The 22,299-nt window shown below is 42.6% G+C and overlaps 1 protein-coding gene and 1 pseudogene across 4 annotated transcripts; both read right to left on the reverse strand.

Annotated features, from left to right (window-relative positions):
- Positions 1–1,132: 1,132 nt before the first annotated feature.
- Positions 1,133–5,973, reverse strand: LOC120043914 (annotated as a pseudogene).
- Positions 5,974–8,811: 2,838 nt separating this feature from the next.
- On the reverse strand, positions 8,812–20,975 carry LOC120032512 (heterogeneous nuclear ribonucleoprotein H-like). 4 transcript variants are annotated; one of them, XM_038978648.1, is made up of 11 exons: positions 20,887–20,975; positions 19,652–19,759; positions 19,401–19,556; positions 17,595–17,738; positions 15,956–16,094; positions 14,821–15,014; positions 13,923–14,029; positions 13,681–13,816; positions 13,460–13,540; positions 13,217–13,312; positions 8,812–9,444 (listed from the first exon to the last, which is right to left on the reverse strand). In XM_038978648.1, exons 2-11 carry the CDS (start codon positions 19,734–19,736, stop codon positions 9,347–9,349), a joined length of 1,236 nt encoding a protein of 411 aa, XP_038834576.1. In that variant the 5' UTR covers positions 19,737–19,759; positions 20,887–20,975; the 3' UTR covers positions 8,812–9,346. The 4 variants fall into 4 exon arrangements, with proteins under 4 accessions (XP_038834576.1, XP_038834567.1, XP_038834591.1 ...); XM_038978639.1 differs by having other exon boundaries at positions 14,812–15,014; XM_038978655.1 differs by having other exon boundaries at positions 9,340–9,448; positions 14,812–15,014.
- Positions 20,976–22,299: the final 1,324 nt, after the last annotated feature.

Here is a 22,299-nt window from a genome sequence, read left to right on the forward strand (position 1 = left end):
TGGTGCCAGGTTTCCTCCAGACAGACGTGACACTTGGCATTCAGGCTAAAGAGTTCAATCTTGGTTTCATCAGAACAAATAATCTTGTTTCTCATTGTTTGAGAGTCCTTTAGGTGCCTTTTGGCAAACTCCAAGTGGGCTGTCATGTGCCTTTGACTGAGGAGTGGCATCCGCCTGGCCACTTTTCCATAAAGGCTTGATTAGTGGAGTGCTGCAGAGATGGTTGTCCTTCTGTAAGGTTCTCCCATCTCCACAGAGGAACTCTGGAGCTCTGTCAGAGCTGGCCGTGAGGTAGTAGAGAGAACACTCTATGACTAGGGTGGCTGGAGTCTTCAGCAATTTTTAGGGCCTTCCTCTGACACTGCCTGGTATAGAGGTCCTGGATGGCAGGAAGCTTGGCCCCAGTGATGTACTGGGCCATACGGACTACCCTCTGTAGATCTGAGGACACATGCCAAATCTTTTCAGTCTCCTGAGAAGGCATTGTCATGCCCTCTTCACAGACACAACTGTCAGTAAGAGTGTCCATCATTGAGTCTTTGAATGAAGAGATGGAGATAAAACTGTCCAATTTTTGTGTTTTTTTGCAGCTCGTTCCAGTCGCTAGCTGCAGCGAACTGAAAAGACGAGCGACCCAGGGATGTGTGTGCTTTGGGGACCTTTAACAGAATGTGACTGGCAGAACAGGTGTTGTATGTGGAGGATGAGGGCTGCAGTAGGAGAAGATCTGCAGAGAAGAATGGGAGAAACGCCCCAAATACAGATGTGCCAAGCTTGTAGCGTCATACCCAAGAAGACTCAAGGCTGTAATCGCTACCAAAGGTGCTTCAACAAAGTACTGAGTAAAGGGTCTGAATACTTAAGTAAATGTGATATCAGTTTTTATTTGTGATAAGTTTGAAAACATTTCTAAAAACCTGATATTTCTTTTTTTATTAATTCCATTATTTTACTTTTTAGATTTGCTTGTGTTGTTAGATATTACTGCACAGTTGGAGCTAGGAACATAATCATTTCGCTACACCCACAATAGCATGTGTTAAATATGTGTATGTGATCAATAACATTTGATTTGATTTGATTCACGGCCCCCGGGGCAAAATGAGTTTGACACCCCTGACGTAAAAGTCTATCAGGCCATTATCATTGTGTAATTGAAAGACACTCTGTCACTAGATTCTCGGGGATGTGCATCCGCCTTCAGTTTGACCTTCTCCTCATTGTCTAAGTTGTATTCACCTTGCTTATGATACCTGATATGACAATGGATAAATACTGTAAATATGTGCCATTCGTGGACAGGACAGGTGCACAGAGTTGGTGATCCTGAAACATCTCAAACCTTCCCAAAGATAGAAACAGGCACTGAGGCACACTGACCTGATGGCCATTACAATGGTCATGACTGTCAGAAACAGAAAGGACAGAACCACTGCTACCACAGTCACTGCTACTGTCCTGTTGTAGCCTTTTGCCTCCTTTGTCATCAGCAGGCTGAAAATGTGACACCGCATACCAGAGTATCCCAGTAGACATCTACACAGAAATACAGTAAACAGTGACTTGAGTCTAGAAATAACACATGCATGATATAACCACACACACAGGGGCGTAGTCTAGCCAGCTATCTAAACTTGTAGTAATCATGGTCGAATTACCGACTGGGGGGAGGCCCATTGATTTTGTTAGTAACTCTCACTCAGATATCATATTCAAAACTGCTAAAAATTCTCTTCCCCCTATGGCAAAATATGTAGAATTTGGGGAAATTAGCTGTAAAACTGCACATTTTTCTCTCTGCCCCATGGGAAAATAAGTAGAAAACTCCACCCAAGAATGATATTTTGGTATTTGTTTCATTAGTCCATTGTTGATATCGTCACAAAATGTTTTGCTTGTCAGCAATCAAGTTTTCAAGATATGTAACTTTGAAAATACAGAAAGGATACCCTTATGCTGCGTTTTGCATCATACGGGGATGATTTCTGTATTTTGAACATTACATATCTTGAAAACTTGATCGCTGACAAGCAAAACATTTTGGGACTATGCCAACAATGGACAAATTGAACAAATAACAAAAGATCAATTTTGGGTGGATTTTTTCTTTAAGCACAGGCAGCATAGAAATAGCACACATAGAACAGATCTACTGCTTTTTAGACTTGCTTTCAATGAGAATGACCCAAAAAGTAACATAATGAGGTATATTTTATTTTTTTACTCCGCTGTCAAGAGGGGGGCGCTAAAATGTTTTGCTCTGACTGCATGAGTAGGTATGGATGTCGTTACACAGACCCAAGAGCCACTGCGGCCCCTCATGATGAGTTCAGATTTTTTTGTGGTCCCCACCCCATCAAAGTTGCCCATTCCTGGTCTAGAGGGTTTATTGCATGTGTTAACTTCATGCAGGAGAGAGGCAGCTGTGATGATATTTTTTTGTTGATAATTGTGTAGCTGGGAGATTGATTAATTTCAGTTTGATCTTTCATGCCTACTTTTTTATTAAAACAGTTTTTAACTATGTATGTTGCTGGTTATTATTACAGTATAATAACTATTATAAATTGAAAATATTATGTTAAGTTTCAAACCATACAGTATGTAGAGCAGCAGTAGTAAGAACCTGACATAGGGGAATTGAGAAAAATACTAGGAAATATATTATGCAGTAGCAGAAAAAGAGTACAAAGTGGTTGTTTAATTGAATATATCCACATTAACAGTCACACTGGTATTCAGTACAGTATGAATGGTCATGGCCCTAAGACTGATTGGACTGTATCAGAGCAAGTGCCCCTCTGCAAGGCCCCCCTTAGCAGTGTACATTTGCCTATTTCTAAGTTAATATTTGTCTATATCCTTTTCTCGAAAGGTACTAGAAATGAGCATTTAAAAATTTGGGGGCATACACCCAGACCCGAGTAGCAAAATGTGTCATCCCCCAATGTCAGAGTCACTCCTACACCCCTGCGCACACACAGATGCAATGATGGGTGTCTAACAAAATACAGATAATGCGCTAAATGAGGGGATGGGGCTCACATGCATGATGGCTCTCGTAGTTCTCTCAGGTATTGGCAGACCCCATGAATGCAGTAGTCCTTATATTTCCTCTGACAGCGGTTCCTCTTCTTACCATTGCCCTTTCTCTTGCCCTCCCTTCTCCTGTCTGTGAAGGGAGCCACGGGCAGATCTTTCAGTTTGGTGGAAAATGCCACTGGAGATTAGCGGGAGAGGAAAGTAAAATAATGTACAATGTATTTATACAATATAATATACACAGAGTATACAAAACATTAAGAACACCTGCTCTTTCCATAACATAGACTGACCAGGTAAATCCAGGTGAAAGCTAAGATCCCTTATTGATGTCACTTGTTAAATCCACTTCACTCAGTGTAGATGAGCAGGAGGAGACAGGCTAAAGAAGGATTTTTAAGCCTTGAGACAATTGAGACATGGATTGTGTATGTGTGCCATTCAGAGGGTGAATGGGCAAGACAAAAAAATGTAAGCGCCTTTGAACAGGGTATGGTAGTAGGGGTATCAAGAATGGTCCTCCAACCAAAGGACATCCAGCCAACTTGTCGAACACTTTCGACACCTAGAGTCCATGCCCTGAAAAATTGAGGCTGTTCTGAGAGAAGGGGGGGAGGGGGGAGGTGCAACTCAATATTAGAAAGGCGTTCTTTTTGCTTGGTATACTCAGTGTATATGGTCCATTTACATTGTAAATAGGTTTACTACTAAACTATGTGAATCTTTGCAAACAGTTTCCAGTTTCAGAGAGGCTGATGAATACGTACAGTATATATAAACCGTGGTAACCTACTGTACCTCTTGGAAAGTGCATTTCATAATCCCCAGACAGATGGTCATCTTCACCATGTTCATAATAGTATTCCTCCTCCTTGTCATATTCCACCTGTTCGTCTGTTATTTTGTTATCGTTGTGGAGGAGACTGTCCACATATATCTGGGCAGGGACTTACCTTCGTGCCCGTCAATGGCATTGACAGAGGCACCACTGGATAGCCTGAAAGACACTGGAGACACACATGGGACTTTTATTTGAATACTATTAGGGAATAAGATTGAATGCAGCCACACAAGGTAATCCCTCCCGAGTGACAGCAAAAATAGTCAGAGGAAAACATATGCTCTGACTCCAGTTAATTTACATTTTAATACTAGAATATACACCTATTTTACAAGCATGTTATGTTTATATTTATCATATATTCCTAGAATATACAGTCGTGGCCAAAAGTTTTAAGAATGACACAGATATAAATGTTCACAAAGTCTGCTGCCTCAGTTTGTATGGTGGCAATTTGCATATACTCCAGAATGTTATGAAGAGTGATCAGATGAATTGCAATTAATTGCAAAGTCCCTCTTTGCCATGCAAATGAACTGAATCCGAAAAAACATTTCCACTGCATTTCAGCCCTGCCACAAAAGGACCAGCTGACATCATGTCAGTGATTCTCTCGTTAACACAGGTGTGAGTGTTGATGAGGACAAGGCTGGAGATCACTCTGTCATGCTGATTGAGTTCAAAAAACAGACTGGAAGCTTCAAAAGGAGGGTGGTGCTTGGAATCATTGTTCTTCCTCTGTCAACCATGGTTACCTGCAAGGAAACACATGCCGTCATCATTGCTTTGCACAAAAAGGGCTTCACAGGCAAGGATATTGCTGCCAGTAAGATTGCACCTAAATCAACCATTTATCGGATCATCAAGAACTTCAAGGAGAGCGGTTCAATTGTTGTGAAGAAGGCTTCAGGGCGGCCAAGAAAGTCCAGCAAGCACCAGGACCGTCTCCTAAAGTTGATTCAGCTGCGGGATCGGGGCACCACCAGTACAGAGCTTGCTCAGGAATGGCAGCAGGCAGGTGTGAGTGCATCTGCACGCACAGTGAGGTGAAGACTTTTGGAGGATGGCCTGGTGTCAAGAAGGGCAGCAAAGAAGCCACTTCTCTCCAGGAAAAACATCAGGGACAGACTGATATTCTGCAAAAGGTACAGGGATTGGACTGCTGAGGACTGGGGTAAAGTCATTTTCTCTGATGAATCCCCTTTTCGATTGTTTGGGGTATCCGGAAAAAAGCTTGTCCGGAGAAGACAAGGTGAGCGCTACCATCAGTCCTGTGTCATGCCAACAGTAAAGCATCCTGAGACCATTCATGTGTGGGGTTGCTTCTCAGCCAAGAGAGTGGGCTCACTCACAATTTTTCCTAAGAACACAGCAATGAATAAAGAATGGTACCAACACATCCTCCGAGAGCAACTTCTCCCAACCATCCAGGAACAGTTTGGTGATGAACAATGCCTTTTCCAGCATGATGGAACACCTTGCCATAAGGCAAAAGTGATAACTAAGTGGCTCGGGGAACAAAACATCGATATTTTGGGTCCATGGCCAGGAAACTCCCCAGACCTTAATCCCATTGAGAACTTGTGGTCAATCCTCAAGAGGCGGATGGACAAACAATAACCCACAAATTCTGACAAACTCCAAGCATTGATTATGCAAGAATGGGCTGCCATCAGTCAGGATGTGGCCCAGAAGTTAATTGACAGCATGCCAGGGCGGATTGCAGAGGTCTTGAAAAAGAAGGGTCAACACTGCAAATATTGACTCTTTGCATCAACTTCATGTAATTGTCAATAAAAGCCTTTGAAATGCTTGTAATTATACTTCAGTATTCCAAAGTAACATCTGACAAAAATATCTAAAGACACTGAAGCAGCAAACTTTGTGGAAATTAATATTTGTGTCATTCTCAAAACTTTTGGCCACGACTGTACACCCACGATTCGCCTATACGTTATAACTATAGGCTGGGCTATATAATATAACCTACCCCCAAGATAAACAGACCGCTGCAACATTGTAACAGTCCCAACTCACTCACCTGATCTATGGAAAAGAAAAAGCACAAATCGTCGATATACAATGTTCATTTTTTGTTGTTGTTGGAGCTACTGAAAACAAACTCAATGTGCCATAAACCTTTTTAACTCAATTCCACAGCACCATGTATGTCCGGTAAAATGTTTCTATCTCCAGCAAAGGTGTCGCTGCTTCTCAGCTAGTGGCTTCTCTATCACAGTGCTTGGCACAGAATTTGGGAAAAGAACGGTTCATTCCCCAGTGACGCAATAACCCTATGGATGTTGCCGCCCAATGATTCATGGCCACACCTTTCAATAACAGAGGCAGAGCCTAAACTGTAAAGTATGAATTTCATGGCATATACACTACATATACAAAAGTATGTGGACAGCTCTTGAAATTAGTGGATTCTGCAATTTCAGCCACACCAGTTGCTGACAGGTGTATAACTGCGAGCCAGGCCTAATCGACCTACCTCACTAATGCTCATGGTTGAATAGAAGCAAGTCCCTGCAGCAATGTTAGAACATCTAGTGGAAAGCCATCCCAGAAGAATGGAGGCTGTTATAGAAGCAAAGTGGGAACCAACTCCATATTAATGCCCATGATTTTGGAATGAGATGTACGACGAGCAGTTGTCCACATACTTTTGGTCATGTACTATATCATATAGGCCTATTCATTGAGTGGACATTAAAATGTTACTTCTGACATTATGTAGCCTCCACTGTGATGAGAACATATGCTGCATTATCCTATAAAGGAATCCTTCACAGTAGACCTAATAGTCATGACGGATTAAAAAAAAACATTTGAAGACTTTAAATGTGTGAGGATGGAAGTTATAGGAATATGGAAGGAATATTATCAAAATACATGGACCAGGATAATGTGTTTACTGAAAAGCAAGGCGAGCACATCAACAGGTTGGCACAAATACTGGTGCGCGTTCTGTAGGCCTTCGCTAGGTTTTCTACAACGCTCTGAGCTCGAGGTTCTGACAGGTGTGAGGTGGTATGCACCTTTCACTACTGAATGGTGTTCCTAAACTCTTCAACATTGCTTAAGACAACACCATAACTTGACACTAGGGTCCCCTGGAATGGATTAGCCTACAAAGCGCAACAACTGAGGAAACTGCCAGCCAGTGCTAGAATGGAGCAGATATAGGGACAGCAGTTTTTTTTGCCAATTAAATCTAACAGTATGATGCCAATTGAGCATACTTTTTATTACAGTACTATCCTTTAGCTGCACCTGGGAAACCATTCCATGGAGTTTAATCCCACACAACTATAATGTGCCCCAAAATACACTGCTCAAAAAAATAAAGGGAACACTTAAACAACACAATGTAACTCCAAGTCAATCACACTTCTGTGAAATCAAACTGTCCACTTAGGAAGCAACACTGATTGACAATAAATTGCACATGCTGTTGTGCAAATGGAATAGACAACAGGTGGAAATTATAGGCAATTAGCAAGACACCCCGAATAAAGGAGTGGTTCTGCAGGTAGTGACCACAGACCACTTCTCAGTTCCTATGCTTCCTGGCTGATGTTTTGGTCACTTTTGAATGCTGGCGGTGCTTTCACTCTAGTGGTAGCATGAGACGGAGTCTACAACCCACACAAGTGGCTCAGGTAGTGCAGCTCATCCAGGATGGCACATCAATGCGAGCTGTGGCAAGAAGGTTTGCTGTGTCTGTCAGCGTAGTGTCCAGAGCATGGAGGCGCTACCAGGAGACAGGCCAGTACATCAGGAGACGTGGAGGAGGCCGTAGGAGGGCAACAACCCAGCAGCAGGACCACTACCTCCGCCTTTGTGCAAGGAGGAGCACTGCCAGAGCCCTGCAAAATGACCTCAAGCAGGCCACAAATGTGCATGTGTCTGCTCAAACGGTCAGAAACAGACTCCATGAGGGTGGTATGAGGGTCCGACGTCCACAGGTGGGGGTTGTGCTTACAGCCCAACACCGTGCAGGACGTTTGGCATTTGCCAGAGAACACCAAGATTGGCAAATTCGCCACTGGCGCCCTGTGCTCTTCACAGATGAAAGCAGGTTCACACTGAGCACATGTGACAGACGTGACAGTCTGGAGACGCCGTGGAGAACGTTCTGCTGCCTGCAACATCCTCCAGCATGACCGGTTTGGCGGTGGGTCAGTCATGGCGTGGGGTGGCATTTCTTTGGGGGGCCGCACAGCCCTCCATGGGCTCGCCAGCGGTAGCCTGACTGCCATTAGGTACCGAGATGAGATCCTCAGACCCCTTGTGAGACCATATGCTGGTGCGGTTGGCCCTGGGTTCCTCCTAATGCAAGACCTCATGTGGCTGGAGTGTGTCAGCAGTTCCTGCAAGAAGAAGGCATTGATGCTATGGACTGGCCCGCCCATTCCCCAGACCTGAATCCAATTGAGCACATCTGGGACATCATGTCTCGCTCCATCCACCAACGCCACGTTGCACCACAGACTGTCCAGGAGTTGGCGGATGCTTTAGTCCAGGTCTGGGAGGAGATCCCTCAGGAGACCATCTGCCACATCAAGAGCATGCCCAGGCGTTGTAGGGAGGTCATACAGGCACGTGGAGGCCACACACACTACTGAGCCTCATTTTGACTTGTTTTAAGGACATTACATCAAAGTTGGATCAGCCTGTAGTGTGGTTTTCCACTTTAATTTTGAGTGCGACTCCAAATCCAGACCTCCATGGGTTGATAAATTTGATTTCCATTGATAATTTGTGTGATTTTGTTGTCAGCACATTCAACTATGTAAAGAAAAAAGTATTTAATAAGAATATTTCATTCATTCAGATCTAGGATGTGTTATTTTAGTGTTCCCTTTATTTTTTTGAGCAGTGTATATTGCTTTATAAGGATGAGACAAAAACAAAAAAAATCAGTGAATAAATGTTTATTAATGATGCCCGTTAGCAGAATCAAAACAGTGAGCGGGGATGAGACATCTATTACAAGGTTTAAAACAGCAACCAAAAATAATATCCTGTTTATAAAAAGAAGCAAATTCAACATGCTCTTTTAACATTATAAAAATCCCTCTTGCTCTAACCAAGTTTATAGGAACCATGAAAAAGGAGCAGAACATTTTTGCAGACTCACGAGGAGTAATTACAAGCAGTCATGATTACCATATTTACAAAAGCACACGTGGCTTCACAAACAGCATCCAGTCATTCAGAGTTGAACTACAGGTATAACCAGGGTGGAACCAAATCCTTCACCCTGTGCTGTCTCATTCACAAAACCAAAAACATAACATACTGGCTCCAATGATAAGGTTAAGAAAGGCCGTGGTAAAAACGTCTTCCCCCCAGCTTTCATACATTAGAGCTATACCACTCCAATCTGTACAAAATCTGTAACCACCTCGAAAAATAAAAATTTCGCCACCAGCGAAGAACCCCCTGGATCTCCTACATGCCCCATCCGGCTCCCATGCTCATGCTGCCATTCATGCCCACGGAGCCACGGCTGCTGCCATAGTAACTGCTGCTCATCCCGCTCTGATTACCTAACAGGAGAAAGAAATATCCACATTAGGACCGATGCAGGCTTACCTTCTCCAAAACAAACTATGCAACAAATACGCATGGATGCACATCACAATGGTAAAATGTAAACAAGATAGCAGACACGCCATTGAGACATGTTGACACAGCGGCACTACTGTAGATCGCAAAATAGTGTAGAAGACATTGGCTAACAAAATGTAAACCATTTTAGCTGGCTAGCTAATCTTCGTTAAACATAGGGCGAAACAATTGTTATTTAACAGTATTTAGTCACTGCAAATCTCTTTGCCAGCAAATGTGACACCGTCTCAATAACAGGAAGGTGTCAATGTTTACATTGTTGTTCTATGATGTCTCCACTTTCCTAGCGATATATTTTGGTAAGAGATGCAAATAGTGAACTGTGTAGGGCCAAGAGTTATTCTCATCTGAAATGGAGTTTGAAAAATAAATAATAATAAGGCTTAATAATGTTAACTAGGGATGTGGCGGTAATTACATTTTGTCAGCCAGAGACTGTCAAGCATTAATAGCTGGTCTCACAGTAATTGACCATTAATTAACAAAAACGTTTTGCATCTCCTGGCTTTCACGCATAGATCTGCGTCACTGGCATGTGGGCTAAGATTTTTGGTTTTGTTTCAAAGTCTAACAAATCCACTTAATACAGCCTACACCATCGCAAACACATTTTAGACAGGTCTAAAGAAGATGTGATCTAGTAGAACAGTATAACACTCTTGAGTTGTCCTTATGCTAGGCCTGATATGGATGTGGGCTACACTAGCTAATTTAGCAGACAAGATTTGCTTAGAATTCAGTGGCATTATTTTATAGTATATAGAATACAATTGAACATCGCTGAATAAAATAGGATATTTTCTCCAAACGATTCCCAAGAAAGTGAGCACATGCGTCCATTTTGTGTTGCAGTTAACAGGTCTTCCTACAGTGCATTCGGAAAGTATTAAGACCTCAACTTTTTCCACATTTTGTTACATTACAGCCTTATTCTAAAATTTATTACATTGTATTCCCTCAATCGACACACAATACCTCATAAATGACTAAGCAAAAACAGGTTTAGAACTGTGCAAATTAAAAAAATAAACTGATCACATTTACAAAAGTATTCAGACCCTTCACTCAGTACTTTGTTGAAGCACCTTTGGCAGAAATTACATCCTCAAGTCTTCTTGGGTGTGACACTACAAGCTTGGCACACCTGTATTTGGGGAGTTTCTCCCATTCTTCGGGACTTGTCCCGAAGCCACTCCTGCATTGGCTGTGTGCTTTGGGTCATTGTCCTGAAACTTCGCCCCAGTCTGAAGTCCTGAGTGCTCTGGAGCAGGTTTTCATCAAGGATCTCTCTGTACTTTGCTCTGTTCATCTTTCCCTCGATCCTGACTAGTCTCCCAGTCCCCGCTGCTGAAGAACATCCCCACAGCATGATGCTGCCACTGCGCTTCACCGTAGGGATGGCGCCAGGTTTCCTCCAAATGCGACGCTTGGCATCCAGGCCCAAGAGTTCAATCTTGGTTTCATCAGCCAGAGAATCTAATTTCTCATGGTCTGAGAGTCCTTTAGGTGCCTTTTGGCAAACTCCAATCAGGCTGTCATGTGCCTTTTACTGAAGAATGGCTTCTGTCTGGCCACTCCACCATAAAGGCCTGATAGGTGAAGTGCTGCAGAGATGGTTGTACTTGTGGAAGGTTCTCCCATCTCCACAAAGGAACTCTGGAGCTCTGTCAGGGACCATTGGGTTCTTTGTCACCTCTCTGACCAAAGCCCTTCTCCCTCGATTACTCAGTTTGGCCAGGCGGCCAGCTCTAGGAAGGGTTTCGGTGGTTCTTGGGGACCTTCAATGCAGCAGAAATTTGTTGACTTTCACCAAAATCTTGTCTCGGAGCTCTACGGACTATTCCTTCAACCTAACGGCTTGGTTTTTTCTCAGACAAGCACCATCAACTATGGACCTTATATAGACAGGTGTGAGATTCAAAATCACATCCAATCAAATTTACCACACATGGACTCCAAATAAGTTGAAGAAACATCAAGGACGATTAATGGAGTTCAATTTCGAGTCTCACAGCAAAAGGTCTTAATACTTACATAAAAAGGTTTAGAATACATTAGCAAAAATTCCTAAAAACCGGTTTTCGCCTTGTCATTGAGGAAAATATTTAATCAAATAGAGAATAAGGCTGTAACGTAACAAAATGTGGAAAGGGGTCTGAATACTTTCCAAATGCACTGTAGGTCAACTTTTGTACTATGGGGATTGTGTCGAGGAACAGATCTGTGGATGGGTACCAAAAAACCTGAAAATAGCTGTGCAGCAACGCTTCCCATCCAACCTGAGAGTTTGAGGATCTGCAGAGAAGAATAGGAGAAACTCCCCAAATACAGGTGTGCCAAGCTTGTAGCGTCAAACCCAAGAAGACTCGAGGCTGTAATCATTGCCAAAGCTGATTCAACAAAGTACTGAGTAAAGTGTGAATACTTGTTTTTTTTCTTTCATACATTTACAAATGTTAATGGTTTGTCATTATGGGGTATTGTGTGTAGACTGATGAGGAAAACACTTTAGAATAAAGCTGTAACGCAACAAAATGTGGAAAAAGTAAAGGGGTCTGAATGCACTGTATTCCACTGGTCAACTTATCCTTCTGTGCAAGAAATAAATATTGCAAACATGCTCTGGGACAGTTGTGGGACGCAATAGATCCCAAATTAATACAACCAAAACGATTAGGCTATTTCTTCACGTAAGCCAGCAATGCGCACACGGCAGTAGGCTGTAAGCACGAATGTTCCAAAAAGCAATCAATTAGCTGGAAAACACTTCAAAGTGACCGCAGATGCAACTATGCATGTAATGCTTTATTATAAAGGTAAAGGTTTTTATGGTGAAAATGTTCTTCCCCAACTTGAACCTCACGTACGGCGTATGTATGCCAGTCGGGCTCTACACCGGTTGTAAAGCGGATTAATGTGCTTAATTTAAGAAGTTATTTGGCCACTTTAGTTTTGAAACAAACCTTCTCCAAACATATGGACTAGACTACATGATGCATGTGACTGATTTGAAAAAAGCACAAGGCATGAGCTGTTTGCCTTAGTACACACAGTGGGCATCATTTAAAAGTGACAATACATAATTCACAAGTGATAGTCTGATGGGTGACATAAGCCTATTCTTAATTTTGTGTTGTCTTTACATATGCTAAATAATATGTGTGAAATTAGTTTTGATTTAGAATGGATCATTATCATGCACCTGTCAGGAACAGGGGCATGGAAAAAAATATACATGTAATCTATGCACTTTAATAGCGAATGGAGGACGCTCTTCCCGTTGTTCATTTTCATACCAGACAGATAGGCTATACTCCTGTCTTAAAGCAAAGCAATGTGCTTAATATTAGGAAAGTTGATAAATAGGCCTAGCACAGAGGCTATCAAAACTGTACTCACGCAATTGCATAGCCTATAGAAATGTTGCGCATGTTATCGAAAACATTTGCATTGATGTCAGAGCGATTAGCAGGACAATAGAGTGCCGAGTACCAGGCAGTTAACCAGTTTGGTAGGCTACTAATGACCATCAGCAGCAGAGCTTGGAGAAGCCTAGTTACCGTGACTAAACAGTCACATGGAATTTGACTGCGGTCGTGACTCGTGACCGCCGGTGTGGCAGTAATAAGGTCACCGTAACAGCCCTAGTAACAACCCTCCTGTGACAGGCAGCAGAGAGCTGACACTTACTGTAATCATTGTACCCCCCCATGCTGGACTGGCTGCTGTAACCACCCGTGTAACCAGCGCTCATCTGCTGGCTGCCTCCATAGGAAGATTGGTTGGCTGTGGAAAATAGAACTCTCAAATAAAATAACTTAACAATATGGTGTTCGTCCAATTAATGCCAAATTCTGCACAAAGAACTCTACCCCCGTTGGCCCAGAATATCCACTTTTATACCTTAATCTATCCCCAGCTGAAAATACTCACCTACAGCGCTCATCTGGCCACCATAGCCTCCATTACTGCCCCCTGCTGTTGAGTTGAGGAACAACTCAACATAACGGTGCTCTGATAAGGAAGAGCGAGAGGGCAGAGTTACAGCAAACTTCTTAATTGGATTAAGAAGCAATGCAACTATCCAGACAGGAAGGGTAAATAAAGTAAAATCATGTAAAGGGCGATGACACATCAAATTACTGCCGACTCACGCATGTTGGCTTTATCCTTTGACATAGCTGCCACAGCATCCTCATGTGTGGCAAACTCCACATCAGCCTCTCCAGTCATCCTTCCATCTGGACCAACCTCGATGTGCACACGCACTGGGTTCAATGGCGAGAAAAACTACATGGGAGGAAATTGATACAATTAGCATTCCCAGTCAGTAATTGTTCACCTTTCCATCAGTGACCGTCAACAAAAATATGATGTAACTAGTTCTGGTGCTCACACTGTAGACATCAGTCTCTGTTGCCCGGTAAGGAAGCCCCCTCATGTGCACACAGTGTCCAGTCGTACTCTGAAAACTTGAACCACCATCGCCATAACGATCTGAACCTATAGTCATTAGGAAAGTCGACAGAGGTAGAAAGCTTACAAATTGTTTCACCTACGAAAACATTAGAAATACACAAACTCAAAATAACTCCAGTATGCTTTCTACCAGGGATTGGAACCAAAATTATTTTTCTATCGTTTCATTCTGTACAGAACCACAATTTTTCCCCCCCACTGTTCCCAACCAGAAAAATAAAGTTTTGAATTGGTTGAGCTAGCTAGCAAGCTTGTGTGCAGACCGGTACCAGAAATAAAAACATTGTATCCTTAACTTGCATTGAAGTTCGTCCATTAATCTCAAACTAATTAAAAATCTCTCCCCATCTTCTGAATCAAGCTTGTACAGTAGCCTATGCTTCGGAGGGGCAGTTAGCCAGCACAGGCACAAGTTTGTGTGAGAGTGAGGGCTTTGCATAGGTACTTTGTTGCATTTTGTTGAGGGACTAGAAAAAGTGTCTAGAAGGTAACATTGAGTTTTTAACTGGTTCCTACGCTTCTTTAAAGAATGGTTCTGTTTCAGAACAATATGGATCACTTCCGTTCCTGGTTACGTTTCTTCTCCTTTAAAAACATTCTGGTCTTGTTCCCTGAACAGGTTCAAACCCTTGCATTCTAATATCCAATGCGTTCCTCAAGAAACATTTTAAGTTTCCCCTTGCTGCTATGTCCCATCACCACTCACCTGAGATTTCCAAAGAAGCAGGAACAGAAACCAGAAAAAAAGTGTAGGAGAAGGATGGAAGGGACAAAGTACTTTATTCTCACATAGCCTTTATTCTCACCAGTCTCACCTCCGCCGTAGCCCCCACGGCGCATCCTGTCAAAGGAGCCTCCGCGGCTCATGCCATTGTAGCCACGGCCGCCGCCACCACCACCACCAGGCCTGTCGTAGGGGCCTGGTCTCTGCATGCCACCCATCGTTTTGCGTGGGGGATCGTAATTTGTCCGCACCTCTGCATCGCTGCTCTTGAATATCTCAATATACCTACAGGCACACAGACAAGCATTAGGCCAGGGTCCTGGACCCAAAAGGTTTAACAGCTACTGAGGAGAATACTGTACATGGAGCAAAAAAATATATATCTGCCAGTACTAAGGACATAGGTCTGTAGCATGTTCGTCCTGTTGCTCACAGCCATGCATGTCAATCATAGTATCTATAAGCTAATTGATGCCTCTGAAACTATGTATTTTTACTGACTGAACATCGATGTCTCTTAAATGTTAGGGTTAATGATAAACATAGCCCCTGGAACGATAAAGCTATTTTCCTGTTGATGCCTTAAATAAACTAGCACTGAGAAGTCAACAAAAAAACCAGAGAGAATAAACCATAGAGAATTACACTTGTCAGTGTAGAAATGCCACCATTGACCCCAGACAACCAAAGCTTTCCTTGTGACTGCAGGATCCATGGTCCAAGGAAGACTGGGTCTCAGTTACACATTGTGTGACATGAGGGTCTGTGGATTAGTGCTGAGTGAAAAATGGTAACTTCTAGTGCACCATGATATCAAAGTGCATTTTTTAAAAGAGAGATGCCACATTTAAATTACATCCAAAATTAGCATATTGGATTGGTGTGTAGATCAAAAGCATGTGTTTTTATCCGACCCAGTTTAGTGAAATATTGTGAATTCTCCATCTACCAAAAGTGTTTACTGACCACCTTGAGTGGAAGTCAATGGAAAACTAAAAAAAAACAAGTCCAGGACAATCACTCAGCACTAAAGTATTTTTTGGCAAAAAATAAGCGAATCTCTGAATTCGACGAGGCTATGGTTGATGATCTCAAATGGATACATGTATGAATGTCCTTGTTGAATGTGTAGGTTCTTGACATGTGTCATTACGACAGAAGACGATTGTGGCAACAGATGAATACCATAAGAAAAGCAGCTTAGCCAGCCAACCATCCATCCCCACCTGTGCCCTATTCTTTCCTTGTGTTTCTTTAGAGCCTTTTCAGCTATATCCTGTGAAGCAAACTGCACGAAGGCCTCCCCCGTACTCCTCCCCTGGAAGTCCACCGGCAATGTTATCCCATTTGGCACGATTTCCAACCCTTCAACCCAAGGACAGATAACCCCAGCGGGGGACATATTAAATGACATGCCCATTCAGTGTTGTTGCTCTTTTTCTGCTAAAACAAAATGAAAACACATCAGACACGAGAACCCTATAAAAAGAAAAGCCTTATGAACAGCGAACCAGATGGGTGTCACCATTTTGATCATTAACTTACTTTTTTTGTACTTCATTCTGGGAACATAAATGAATTAAAGGGATCCATAGAATATTCGGGATATTAAGTTATTATACCAGTTTCAGGTGATGCTACCGCTGAATGTACGACAGTCTGAATTTAAAGTAACTGCCCAGTGTTTCCAGTTATATATAACTAATTACAATATGAGTGAAATAGCCTCCCTTTATGTAAAAATAAATACATTTTGTGTTGAATGGTGTGGGCATAACAACAGCAAAATTGTGTGGGTGTATACCGGTCAATAAAAATAAGTAAACAACTGATTGGCCAGCTCAGCCAGTGAGCCAATGCGACGTCTCGGCCAAAAAAATATGAGGAAATCGCAAGCATTTACAAAACGGTCTGTTTGATACACAAGTTTGAAGTGGGTTTTTTGGAAGTGTTTTTTAACTCATGTATGCTTTGGCCACAAAAAAACGAACACAAGCTTTTAAAAGTGAGATTCTCACTGGACAGTTACTTTAAGATGAATCCAAAACAGAAGCATCCATCTTTAATCTAATCTGTCTCAGCTCTTTTTGACTATCATGGTGAAGTATGTTTCTATCAAAGAGTTCAGATGCCAATTCAATGTCAAGAGACCTTTGAGATTAGAATTTTCCCTCAGCCAAATCTTGAACTACAGGCAGTGTATTTTCAAAGTCACGTTGATATCAACTAAGGGCGATTATCTTAAAGCATGTCACATGAAGCAATCGGATGCAATATATGTGGCGTGCAAAACAAGTTGCATCTGTGTTGCTCAGTGTCAGCCTGCAAAAATGGCCTGCAACTTGGTTGCATTGCATGAAATAAAAATCTATCCTATTGTACCTAATGTCCAATCAGTGAGCAGAAAAACGTTTACATGACTTGTCATATCGTTCCATTCGCAACGCCGACCCAGTTGTCATGTCAACAGCTGTCAGTGCTGCTACAATCCGCAAATGATTGGCAGTCAATAAAATGCAATTTTAATAGTGAATCCAAACTGTTTTGTCCAGTTTCAAATGTAATTGTCCAACATGAACTGCACTAGCTAGCTAATCTCGTTTCCAGCTTGGTTAGCTAGCTAGCGTGGTAAAACATGGTTAGCAAGTGGGCTACATTTTGGCTAGCTAGCTAAATTGAACAGTAAGCATTGTCTATATCGTTAACGTTATAATTACCAACCAGTTGGATAAACATATCATTTATGAAACCATGATGTATGACAAGATTGGATGTTGCATGCAATTTCAATTGCGTTTGTTTTGCTTAATGTGACACAGGCTTAAGAATTAATCCGAGTGGAGGGAAAAAGGGCACCAAACACACCTGAGAAGAACTGGACAATCTCCTCCTTGCTACAGCCGAAGGGAAGGCCACGCAGCCGCACAAGCCCATCCCCCTCAGTCTCTGGGCAGTTTGGACCGGTGTGCTTCATGACCCAGTCCATCTCCACATTGTTCGATTTGAATACTGAAGGAAAAAAATGAATGTGAGGATTCTTTGGCATCTAATCCTCTCCCAGAACATGATGTTGGCACAATCACCTTAACTTCTTGACGCTAGGAGGCAGAATTTTTATGTTTGGAAAAATAACGTTCCCAATGTAAACAGCCTATTTCTCAGGCCCAGATGCTAGAATATGCATATAATTGACAGATTAGGATAGAAAACACTCTAAAGTTTCCAAAACTGTCAAAATATTGTCTGTGAGTATAACAGAACTGATTTTGCAGGCGAAAACCTGAGGAAATCCAACCCGGAAGTGCCTCTTATTTTGAAAAATCCCTGTTCCATTGCATGCCTATCCTCCATTTAAAGGGATATCAACCAGATTCCCTTTCCAATGGCTTCCACATGTTGTGAACAGGCTTTAGACATAGTTTCAAGCTTTTATTCTGAAAAATTAGCGAGAATGATCAAATCACGTCAGTGGATAGCCAGGTGTCCTTTGATTAGTTCTTGCACGCGAAAGTGGTTGCTCAACATTTTCTTTCTCTATTGTATTTAATAGTTTATCGTCCGGTTGAAATATTATTGATTATTTATGTTAAAAACAACCTGAGGATTGATTATAAAACTTTTGACATGTTTCTACGAACTTTACGTATACTATTTGGAATTTTCGTCTGCCCTTCATGACCTGCCTGAGATTGTGGATTTCTGAACATAACGCGCCAAACAAATAGAGGTTTTTGGATATAAAAATTATCTTTATCGACCAAAAGGAACATTTAATGTGTAACTGGGAGTCTCGTGAGTGCCAACATCCTAAGATCAACGGTAAGCGAATAATTTTATTGCTTTTCTTTCTTTTTTTCTTATTTTTTAATTTTTTTATCCCCCTTTCTCCCCAATTTTTGTGGTATCCAATCGCTAGTAATTACTATCTTGTCTCATCGCTACAACTCCCGTACGGGCTAGGGAGAGACGAAGGTCGAAAGCCACGCGTCCTCCGAAGCACAACCCAACCAAGCCGCACAGCTTCTTAACACAGCGCGCCTCCAACCCGGAAGCCAGCCGCACCAATGTGTCGGAGGAAACACCGTGCACCTGGCCCCCTTGGTTAGCGCGCACTGTGCCCGGCCCGCCACAGGAGTCGCTGGAGCGCGATGAGACAAGGATATCCCTACCGGCCAAACCCTCCCTAACCCGGACGACGCTAGGCCAATTGTGCGTCGCCCCACGGACCTCCCGGTCGTGGCCGGCTGCGACAGAGCCTGGGCGCGAACCCAGAGACTCTGGTGGCGCAGCTAGCACTGCGATGCAGTGCCCTAGACCACTGCGCCACCCGGGAGGCCTATTTTATTGCTTTTCTGACTTTCGTGACCAATCTACATTGCTGCTAGGTGTTTGTAATGTTTTGTCTAGTGATCGATAAACTCACACAAACGCTGTAAAGCATATTTTCAAAATCTGACACGACAGGTGGATTGACAACAAGCTAAGCTGTGTTTTGCTATATTGCACTTGTGATTTCATGAAAGTAAATATTTTTAGTATTTTTTTTTTTTTTTTTGGCGCTCTGCAATTCAGCGGTTGTTGATGAAAATGATCCCGCTAAAGGGATCCGTGCGCCAAGAGGTTAAAAAACCAAGTCACTATTGGAACAGGGAGACAAAACCTTATTAATACCTTCCACATATCTGTGACCCAGGGTCTCTCGGTCTTTCTTGACTGCAATTTTCAGGTCGTCCTCCGACTCCAGCTCTACGAAGGCCTCTCCGCTTGGCCTGCCCTCACGAGTGTAGGTGAAATGGATGCTTGTGCCGTTGTTTGCAACTTTACAATCTGGAATATTTAATACCAATTTAGTCACCTGTAAATAGGTCAGACTTCCTTACAGACTCATTTTCATATAACATTATAAGTAGCCAGGTTCTTACCAGAGAAAAATCTTGACACTTCATCCACAGCGCAAGACCAGGGAAGGCCACGAATACGCACCACAAATCCCTCTCCATCTGCCATGGTTGGTTGATGGTCGGTCAGCCCTTTGAGACAGAATCAACAAGTTACTATACAGTCATCTAGATGGGCCAATATTTAATGAAAATTACCATATTCCAGATGACCATGTAGTTAAAGGTTGTAGCTAAATATAAATTGGCCAGCTGGCAAGAGTGCCAGACTTTGTTCTCCTTAGTAGTCTGTGGTTCAGCAAACGGGTCAGGACTGCACCATCTGGGTAGCTAAAAGCCTGGCAGATGGTGATACACAACATCCCGAACTAGCATTAGACACTGTAGCATGGTGGTGGAAAGAAAGTATGCATTGTCTCCCCTATGTTTTCCCGCCTTCTCACCATTATATCGAGTTAATGAGGAAATCGACGGATTTCAAATGACATTTTATTTGTCACATACACGTTTAACATATGTTATCGCGGGTGTTGCGAAATGCTTGTATTTGCAGCATGAATGGAGAATGTTTTATGTACGAACCGGTCCATTGGGGATAATAGCCGGTTGTATAATTACCTTTGGATGATAAGATAAAACGACTCAATATCGCCACCTGCCGGGATTTGGCTTTTAGATGTAAAGCCAGCGCGCATCACTCAATATCTTCAAAGCATAACTCGAGAAACGCAGAATCTGAATCAATTTAATTTGGGAAAGACTAGGTACTACGTTAAGAAAATGAAACAATTTATTCAACACTTTCATCAATGGCATAGCCATTTGAGTTGCTAACAGTAACATTTCATTATTTTAATGGGCTGGCCTAAAAAAAAACAGCAACTAGGCGGCTCGCGAACATTTTAATGAATGAGTATAGTTAGGGAGTTAATATTACCAGTTGTTAGGCTCTGATATTATTCTCTTGGACGCATGTTATCTAAACTATAAAGTATGTAAGTGCCTGAATCATAATTTACGAAACCAGCAACAATAGTTTGCGATCATTCTTAACTAGTCTTAAACACGTTACTGGCTAGTTAGACAAAGCATGCTATCGGCACGCAGACACACGTCGCAGGCCTCAAGGCTTATCCAGTAATCGACGTCAGTCTACAATTAGAAAACTCAAGTATAAATACTTGAATCATGAATAATTACAAATGCATTAACTTAGCCAACCTTTCATCTTTAATATAATGCAACCAAAATGAAAATACCTTGATTTCTCTTTTCTGATTAAGTGGGTGTTCGGCGATAGCTGCTGTCTTGACTTGCGTTCCACTTCTGCACCAGAGCGCATGCGACGTCCACCACCGGAAACGCAAAGCCTTCTTCTTTTTTTGGGTTGGCATCCAATATTTTGCTTTACCGCCCCCAGCTGGACTATAATATAAATCCATCATACATTGTGATTCAAAAGGGGAAAAGGAGAAAAAAATAACAATTACACAAAAATACACCCTTCCAACTAACCCTACACTCATTCCACTACCTTGACCTTATCTGCTCCTGCGCCATGCCAATGGCCTGGGAGGACTGAACACCAACACTCAACACACCCTGTAACTCTTCTGAAGTCAAATCTCGAGTACCAAAATACTTCTCTGCAGCTGCCAGAGATCTACATTCCATTTCTGAGGTACAGTTGATAACCATTGCCATGAACGCTAAGAAGCCAACCTTATTGAAGTATATATCACTCATTGGCCTATCCCTCTGTGCTGGCACAGATCTACTATTCACATGGATCCTCTCATGATCCCTCACACTTGACCCATCCTCCTCTACTTTCTTCACTGCCTCAGTATACGACACCTTCTGCACAACTACTCTAACCACCTCAACCTGCCTCTCTCGCACCGGACACTTCCGATCCCCAGCAACATGGGCACCCCTTCAGCTGACAAGCACAACTTTATCCACTGAAACTACACAATCCTCTATCCCATGCCCTCCTACGCACTTCCCTCATCTAGGAATCTCCCTCCTACGAACTGCTGCAGACATGACCATAAACGTTGCACCTGAAACAGCTCAGTAGACTCTGCACAAAAGCTCTAACAGGATAACTGATATATCCTAACACGACATTGTCAGGTAAAGGCTGACTCAAAAGGACTGTCAGTGCCTCCTCAGTTTCACCACACTCACCACCGGGTCTGCGTTACACCAAAAGGAAAGCAATCTTCAACTTCAATTGCTTCATTTCCCCACTCAACTGCACCCAACTCCTTTCCCACCCACCCAGAAACCACAAATGGATCCGCCAAAAGGCAAGGATCCACTTTCTTCAAAAATCTCACTCCTACTTGACCAGATTGTTCTTTATCATGCCCATTGATGGCAGGCATCGGGTTCCGAGCTCTTCACCACACATTCCACCTGACTTAACTCGCCCTCATTCACTTTCATTTCACCTCCAGAACTCGGTCTGGCGCACTAGTCACTCTGTTGGCGCTTGACACCAATCTTCCCTCGACACCCCATCTCCATTTTTATCTATCTCAAATTCAAATCCAAACTCTGCTTTCCTCATTCTCTTCGACATCTTCTTCCCAACTCCATCTCATAATCATCCTGCTCACCTCGGAAACATGTCTTCTCTGGGCGCCGACATTTTGAGAGCATGA

The sequence above is a fragment of the Salvelinus namaycush genome, chromosome 3 (genome assembly GCF_016432855.1).
Source record: "Salvelinus namaycush isolate Seneca chromosome 3, SaNama_1.0, whole genome shotgun sequence".
NCBI lineage: Eukaryota > Metazoa > Chordata > Actinopteri > Salmoniformes > Salmonidae > Salvelinus > Salvelinus namaycush.